Source organism: Suncus etruscus, chromosome 3, assembly GCF_024139225.1.
Source record: "Suncus etruscus isolate mSunEtr1 chromosome 3, mSunEtr1.pri.cur, whole genome shotgun sequence".
NCBI classification, from domain to species: Eukaryota; Metazoa; Chordata; class Mammalia; order Eulipotyphla; family Soricidae; genus Suncus; species Suncus etruscus.
The window spans coordinates 148,801,550-148,810,596 of NC_064850.1; the positions used below are offsets into that span (position 1 = coordinate 148,801,550).

Genomic DNA, 9,047 nt, shown 5'->3' on the forward strand with positions numbered 1-9,047 from the left:
TCCAAAGATCACTATATCTTCCTGGGCTTGATAGCAGTCTACGGATTGATTTGTTATCACTGAATGCAGTGTTAAATATTTAAGTGGTAGCTTATTGATTCTTTCAAAATTCTGCATAAGGATACCGACACTTACAATGAATACCTTATAACACTATATTAGAGGATCCTGTTATTTAGAAATAGGAATAGTTAGATTTTTTTTTGTATTCTTGCATTTTTGTTTTTTCTTGGATATGTCCCGACATTTTTCATGATATACTCCGGCCTACGGTTGTATTGCATGGGAGTGGGGTTGGGGTTTCTCCCTGCAGTGCTATAGGGACCTACAGTGCTGACAATCAGACTACCTACTACCTCATTGCACTCCCACCTTCTTAGTCATGTTTTATTGAGCTTACTATATTTTTAATGTCATTTATGCTTTTTATCCTCAGGTTGATTTGGTTACAGGGTTAGCCATAGAAGAAGCTTGTTACGCTCAGGTATGTAATAAAATTACAGATTCAGTGGGAATACTGCCTTAGCAATCTTGACTTTCTTTCTAAAATCAAATGAGAATCCATCACTGAAAAGAGTCTTCTCCCTCCCACTCTAAAATCATACCAATGGATTGATTGCATTTTGTTATTTCTCCAATTTGATACCAACTCTGATATCAGACCCTGCTCTTTGTACTATTTATTTGCCTGCATAATTACAAAAACACTTCAGTTTAGTCCCATTGAACTTGAGTCCTGACAAGACTTAGAAAGACAAGAGTTAGAAAGACACAAGTGAGTCAATCCACCATGGGACATGAGTGTTTTTTACTCACTGGCTTTCCCTAGTGTTTTGTGTCTTCCTACCCACTGAGAATTTACCAGCTGAATTATAGTTTTCTTTTTTTATACACACATTAGTACAGTTACTGTAGAAGAATGAATTATCTTCTTTCCCCTGTCTTCTTTTTCCTTCCTTATCTTTGTTTAAAGGATTCTAAAATAGAAAAGTAAAAATAATCATTCTAATCTTTGTGAGAATTGGCCACTGCATCAGTTCCAGTTGAGGGATGGCAGTGTCATAAATTAGGAATTCTATAGAGTGTTCCTCATTACCTGGTTCTGTTAATTAATTCCCATTTCTCATTGGTGACTACTTGCCGTAAAAGAAGTAAGAGACAAGCCTCTTTTAAATGGATGAATGAACTTAGAATCTGAAAGATCATTTTAAACACATTTGACTATAAACCTTATCAAGTGTAAGTAAACAGAAATCATGCAGAGTATTCTGACTTGCCACAATAGAATCATATTAGCCAGACGGTAAGTATTTGGGGTTAAATCACATGGGTGCCAAAGAAATCACAGGAGGAATTAAAAAGTAAAGCACAATATCCAAATATATATATGGAAATTCAAAACCCATGCTTAGAATGAAATGTTGATAGTATTCAATAAATATATGTTAGAGAAGAGTTTGAATCTAACATCAATAATAAGATTCTAGTTTTAGGGAAGTAGAAAAAGACAAGCAATTACTGGTAAATACAAAGTAAGCTAAAGAGAAAAATCATGAGCTTTGTGACCAAATTTTATATTTCATGGATAGGAAGTTTTAATATTAAGGTATCAGTTCTTCCTAATTTGATCAGAGATATGGTAACATTTCAAAAATATGAGCAGGTTACTTGTTTTATTGGCAAAACTTTTTGTTGGTAAAACTTATTTCTTGAAGTTTATATGGAAACTCTAAAAGAACCAGGTTACTCAGAAGAATATTAAAAAATGCCAGGGATTGAGACAGACTCAAATAAAGACTTACTGTAAGTGCAGTAATGAAGATAGTATGATATTGACAAAAGATGTAGATAGATTTGTTAGCAGAACAGAAATTCTTTTTTTTAAAACAGAAATTCTTAACAAGGACCCACACAAATATGAATAACATAAATTTATTCATTATCAAGTTAAAAACTTGTGCTCTATGAACAAAACTGTGGATAAAATAAAGGCCTTCTGAGTTGGTGGAAGTACTTGTACTTTATGCATCTGACAAAGAGCTAATATCCAAAATACATTTGGCATTCATAATACTCAACAACTGGGGTGGGAGTGATAGTACAGCAGGTAGGGTGTTTGCCTTGTATATGCCGATTGAGATTCCACCCCTGGCACCTATATCATAACCCCATGCCAGCCAGGATCAGTCACTGAGCGCAGAGTCAGGATTGTATCCTAAGCACAGCTGCTGTGACCCAAAAATACCCCCCACCAAAATAAACAACTTAAAACCTGAACAACCAAAAAAAAAAAAAATCCAGAAATGGGGAGAACAGAGAAAGAAATTATACAGATGGATGGTAGTTATATAAAAATATACTTATCGCTGATAATTAAGAAATTGAAAATCAAAATAACAGTTGAAATAATACCACATACCAGTGAGAATGGCCTATTTCAAAAAAAAAAATAGGCTGAAACAAAATACTGTGAGGCAAGTTGATGGTGGAGATGTAATGTGGTTTAGCCTCTATGTAAAACAGTATGGAAAGATCTCAAAAATTTGAAGAATTAGCATGTGATCTAGTAATTCTACTCTTTGGCATTTATACCAAGAACACAAAACCACTAATTTGAAAATGTATATGCACATTATGTTCACTGCAGTGCTATTTATGGTATGTAAGATCTGGAAATAGCCCAAGTGCTCAACAACAAATGAATGGGTAAAGAAATTGTGGTTTATATACACAATTTGTGTGTTTAAGTATATACAAACATATATATGTAATACACAATTATATATAATGGAATACTACTTATCTAGAAGAAAGATGAAATCTTGCATTTTGCTACAACTTGGATGAAACTAGACAGTATTATGTTAAAAGAAATAAAGAGGAAAGCAAATTCTGGATGATGTCACTCATTTGTGGAAGATAAGTAAAGCAAGGGAATAGACAATGACCAATGAAAACAAACCCTACGATTCTGTCAACAGAACTGAGTTTGCCAAGTACCAGTGGTGATAGATGTATAAAAATGGATGGACTGGGGGGCCGGTGAGGTGGCGCTAGAGGCAAGGTGTCTGCCTTGCAAACGCTAGCCAAGGAAGAACCGTGGTTCGATCCCCCAGCATCCCATAGGGTCCCTGCAAGCCAGGGGCAATTTCTCAATCAAACGGGTGTGGCCCGAAAAACCAAAAAAAAAAAAAAGGATGGACTGGGTGCCTGGAGAGAAAGTAAAGAGACTTAAACACTTGAAGACTTACCTTGCATGCTGCTAACTCTTGTTCATTTCTTGACACCGTATGGTCCCCTGCACACTGCTGGATGTGATTTAGACCCTAGCCACCCCAAAACTAGGAGCTGGTTGAGACAAGAGGGACCTGGGAACCGTGGTGGAGGGAATATGGGCATTTTAGTTGTAGATGTGACACAGTTGATACTGTGCCTAAAGCATAACTATTATTTTGTAAACTATAAGAAAAAATAATATTTTAAGTAGCTAAGGGGCAGGATTGACTAATTGGAGCACACAGGATGTGAATCATGAGTTTATTCTATATGACACTATATTGCTGACTATGTGACAGTATGCATCCATGTCCTGAACCCTGGAAACTGCTTTTTAGTTAATAATGACATACTAACCCATCATTTGTAAGTTGTATACCAGACTAATGCAAGGAGTTAATAATAATCAGGGCATTTAAGGGAAGATACAGTTATTCTGCACTTTTTATTTGATTGTCTTTTTAAAGTATAATTGATCATTGAACAAGTAGATCTTGAACTGTGTGGTCTAAGCAATTTGTGGGTGGACGTTCTGTTGTTTAAGAGGTCTACATTAATGAATTCCCAATATTTATGTTTGCTGGGATTTGGAACCTGAATATGTATGTGATTTTTGACAACTAATACAATATTTTGTTTCTCTTAGACTATTCCAACTAAAGATAGACTTGAAGGTCTTCTTGCTTTTAAAGAGAAACGGCCTCCACGCTATAAAGGAGAATAGAAGAAAAAAGAAATTTCTGAAATGTCAGTGTAAAAAATGTACTTTTGGAAGTATATTTCAGATCTGCTGTATGCCTTGACACTGGGAATCCCATCGACCAAAGGGAAGAGCCAGTGTTTCATTTAGTACATTAAGTGTCTAAAACAGACATTGGTGTGTTCTGTTCATGTCCTGTCCTGCCATCTTCATCCAGGTTGATAACATTAATGGTGTATACTGTCAAAACACAGACCCAGAATTAGATTTATGTTTTTAAATATTTCTTGCATATGAAGCTTTCTGTCCTTAACTTTTTAATGTGAATAATTTATATATTGCACACTCTAGGAGATAATATTATTAATTGAATGCCTACTGTGCTGCAATACAAAAATAAAGTTATTTCTATATACCAAAAATGTGAAGTTAAACCAAATAGTCTCCCTAAGGGATTATACATATTGACACAGACACACCTATATATATATAAATATATCTCAAACTAAGCAAGGAATCATTATTTTGAGTGAAAGTGACCAAATATTAATAAAATTTATGAAAATGGACATTTTTCTTGGGCCCATTCTTTTCTAATTCAATGAATCATTCCATGTTGGATTTTAGAGGAAAACATCACCCCCCACCATTTATCTCAGGCACCCCCCATGTGGTTATGAAAACAGCAAGGCCAATGGAGAACTGAACCAGCCAGAGATGTTGCCGAGGCCTCATGAGGCTGCTGAACCACCTGTATCTCTGATCTTCTTCAGACCTAGTAAACACTGTGGCCCTTGGTCCAACTTAGAAATGAAGAGGTTACAGACAGAGACAGGTGAGGGGTGACTGGAGATCATACTCTGCTCTCCACTTTCTTCCCTGAAGCCATTTGCTCCCGGTGTCAGTACAGAGTATGGACACTCAGGACCAGAGCAGGCGCAGCGGTAGGGCATTTGCCTTGCATGTGGCTGTTCTAGGACAGATCTTGGTTTGACACACACCCCCCCCCCCCCGGCATCCCATATGGTCCCCCAAGGCTGGAGCGATTTCTGAGCACATAGCCAGGAGTAACCCCTGAGTGACACTGGGTGTGACCCTCCCAAAAAGAAAAAAAAAGATTATGGACACAGCAGTACCCAATAGTAGCCACAGTTGGGACCAGACAGAGCAGCTAGAGAAGCAGGCTTTCATCATGTACCATACTACATGACATACATGACTTCATTAAGCCTTGTGAAGAGAAGAGATAATTGCCTAGGAAATGGAACACTAGGTAAGAAAAGGACAGCTGCTTCCCAGCTTTCAGCAGAGCTGTACTGGTTGAATGTGCATAGCTGATCAAACCAGACTGTCTTCTCAGCTTTGAACCACAGAGCTGGAGAACTCGGCTTCTCAGAACTGCAAGCCCCGAAGGTAGACTTTGAATTCTTCAATCGCTGTTTGTTTGTTGGTTTTTAATTTGGGAAGTTGAAATCTCAGTCTAAGACTTACAGGAGGCAAGTGTGGACTTGCTAGCAGCTGAAGTCCACCTGCAGGTGGTTGAGCAGCTGTTGTTCCTCACCTTTTTGCTGAGCCTGAGTTTTGTGGCGATGCATAGCTGATGAGCGTCCTATGAAAGAGGCTCCTGCGAGTTCATATTTAGCCCTTCTGCCATGAGGATTGCTGCCATTGTGAACACTGCGTTTCCACTGTGCTGTTTTTTTCATGCTGGATGTGTGGGTCCATGTTTTCAGACTCCTCGGAAAGCTTGGGGAACATTTTGTCTTGTCTGGCCTGTTTTCAAATGCTGCTTCGTTTTCACTCATGAGGAAATAATTATATTCATGCAGAGAAAGTCCTTAGAATGTGCTTATGATTTGTCTAACCTAAATAGATCTCATAATCGTTGCTAATTGTCATTTAGATCTTATTCTAACAAAGTTGTGATAGAATCCTTGCCTGTACTGTAATGGAAAACATCATCTTTAAAATAGTGTAGACATAGAGCCACAGAGTAGTGTGTATTCATCAGTCTGTACCATGTCATCTTTTCTCTGGACTTTCCTTAGCAACACAATCTTGTGGGGCTAATCTTGACCTAAGAGGAGGGACTGGGGTTGGGGTGAAGGCCCCTTGTAAAAAAGAGGTATCTTCTTGCAGGTTCGCCTCATCAGACTTGTTGGCTAGCAGTACCTTTGCTTGCCTTTCCCAGCACCAGTTTGTCCATGTGTGCTCCCATAAAATCTAATCCATCAGAAGCTGACACTATCATTTATATAGCAAAGCAGGTTAAGTCAAAGAAGACTCAGAGATGGATAAGCTGAGCTCATTCAGGAAAAAGCATTTCCATTCTATCTTACTGGTCTTGATGTTACCTTGTTCTGGTTAATTTTTTGTTTGTTTTTTGTTTTTGGGCCACACCTATTGACGCTTAGGGGTTACTCCTGGCTATGCGCCCAGAAATTGTTCCTGGCTTGGGGGGACTGTATGGGATGCCAGAGGATCAAACTGCGGTTCATTCTAGGCTAGCGCTTGCAAGGCAGGCGCCTTGTGTGTAGTGCCAGCACTCCAGCTCCTGTTCTGGTTAATTTTTAAATTATTATTATTATTATTATTATTATTATTTTGCTGGATAGTCATTAGATAGAGTTAAATAGTTGTTGATGGTTTGAGCTCAGTCATACAATGTTCCAACACTCATCCCTATTGTAACATCCATCCCATCACCAGTGCTGGTTAATTTCTTTCAGAAAAAAAAAAAGGAATCCTTCAAGTTACTGTGATTTGGAGACATGAAAAAAATTAAGAGTGTCTAAAATAAGAGACAGGGTGTTCTGTGATTTTTTTTTTTTGGTGATTTAAAGAATCATTTTAAGTTTGTTTCTAATAAAAAATAATAATAAAATGACTAGTTTTTCTGTCAGTCTAGTTCTTTTTACACCCCTCCCCCCAGCTGTCAAGAAATGGGCTTGTCACAAAGTGTTACTTTGCCTGACAGCTTTGTACATGGTCTGAACTAGTAGGATAGATTGCATTTATGCCATGCTTAAAAATGCTGACTTGTTTTTTAGACTTGCAACCAGCCCTTAACCCTTTTCCTCACTTGACCTTCACCCTTCTGGTGATAAGCCCTGCATTGTTTCTTAAATGGGGTCTAGAAATTCTGGCAGGCAAAGATTTTTAATATTTAATCTTGCTGTAATTAGTATAAATCAAATATTTATATTTGTCAACCCACCTGATTAAATATTAACGAATGTATATTAGTGTTTATTGGACACTACCAAAACAACAGTGGAAGTTCTTATCTTTAAAGGATAGTTGTAAGCCTTACGATGAGGATGGCATTCCCTGTATTGCTTTTAATGTGTTTAGGTTGCAAATAGGATATTTGCTGGCTCAGGAACAGACTTATTGAAGAAGTTGTTTTGTCCCTACCTTTTCTTCCCTGTTCTCTGATAAAAATCCCTTCTTGTGACCACACAAATAAAGGCTACCATCCACATCTACCAACCTGTCTGAACATTGCCCACAACTCTATTGATCTGTCAAGACAAAGAAACCACCAAGTAAATAGGGTCACCAAAAAAAAAGCTTTTTTTTGTTTGTTTTGGTGCCACACCCAGCAGTGTTTGGGGTTTATTCCTGTTCAGGATTACTCCTGCTAGGTGCTAGGGTGTGAACTCAAATTGGTCACCTGCAATGCAGGCAAACATCTTACCTGCTGTGTTACCAATTTGGCCCAAATGCAGTGTTTTGTTTTATTTTATTTTTTTGGTTTTTGGATCACACCCAGCAGCACTCAGGTGTTACTCCTGGCTCTGCACTCAAAAATTGCCCCTGGCAGGCTCGGGGGACCATATGGGATGCTGGGATTCGAACCACCGTCCTTCTGCATGCAAGGCAAGCACCCTACCTTCGTGCTATCTCTCTGGCCCCAAATACAGCGTTTTAAAGTTAACCTCTAACAACCATTTTTCTGCATAGATGACATAGGGTATGAACCATGAATTTCAGCTGTTGTGGTGTGGTAGTAAAGGGGTGGAACCCTCAACTATAAGCTTAGGTTGAGATTTTGAGAACTTAGGGCCCTTCATGCTTTCTACTGGGTCCTGGAAGGGATGGGTGTCTACTGATCCTCCACCACAGCTAGCTCCTCTGTGTAGTGTTGGTGTTTCAGATGAGTTTGAAGGGAAGTATGAGAATTGGGCACCCACTGTGAATAAAATACAGAAGGCTGGTGACATCCACACCTCAGCTTGGTCAGGGTCCCTAAGCTAGACCATGCCCACACAGCATGAACTTTAGGAGGCTACATGGAGCCATCTCAGAGCTGGCAGTTCACTCCAAGCAGCATCCCTGGGCATCATTTCCTGCACATAGCAGAAAAAACTATCACACTTTTCACTCAAGGAAATGTTTATCAAGATCACAAGAAGTAACTAAGATGAATACTGAAAATACTACGTACTCTTCATTAGGATCACAATACTATTTGGTCAATGCAGGCATTCCATATTCTCTTCAAATCATCCCACCTGCAGTTGGCTGTTCCTGGGCCCTGGGGAGGAGAGATCCAGTGGAACACATCCAGTGCCACAGGTAGGTGGCAGAGCTGGCATTTAAATCTGCTTGTGGGCCTGTCATTGCTGCAGAATGGAAAGTGCCCAAAGGCACTGATGCATATCCGGTGTCAACAGACCTTGATTGGATCAGCCTGCTTCTGTGACTTAAAAATGGAGGTGTGCAAATGCAGTAACTAATTACAAGAAGCAGACATGTGGCATGGACTGTGTCATTCTAATGGCTTCTTATCACTTTCCTTCATTTTTACTTTTGGTACTCTGAAACCTTATGGAATGGGTTTGTCAGCTGATAATGCCAATGGAGACAACCATGAAAAGCTAGATTTGCAGGAGAACCCCATGTCTTTGTTGCTTCTGGAGGGCCAGAGCCAATCTTGGTAGCTCAGAAGGATGCATCAAGCCCTTGATTAACAACAGAAAATGTAGTTAATCATGACCAACTATATATGACTTTGCTTCCCAGTTGCCTTGATAACAGCTTCTGGAAGAGTCTGGGGTGAGTGGTT

At 38.9% G+C, this 9,047-nt stretch overlaps 1 protein-coding gene across 2 annotated transcripts in view; it reads left to right on the forward strand.

Moving 5' to 3' along the window:
- The window catches only part of AUH (AU RNA binding methylglutaconyl-CoA hydratase), a 159,627-nt gene extending 155,082 nt beyond the window's left edge, over positions 1-4,545 (forward strand). For both annotated transcript variants that reach the window (XM_049769573.1, XM_049769574.1), the window contains 2 exons: positions 437-484; positions 3,923-4,545. In XM_049769573.1, coding sequence (XP_049625530.1) covers positions 437-484; positions 3,923-4,000 — 126 coding nt within the window. In that variant the 3' untranslated portion in view covers positions 4,001-4,545. The remainder of the gene's footprint in view (positions 1-436; positions 485-3,922) is intronic.
- The last annotated feature ends 4,502 nt before the right edge of the window (positions 4,546-9,047 follow it).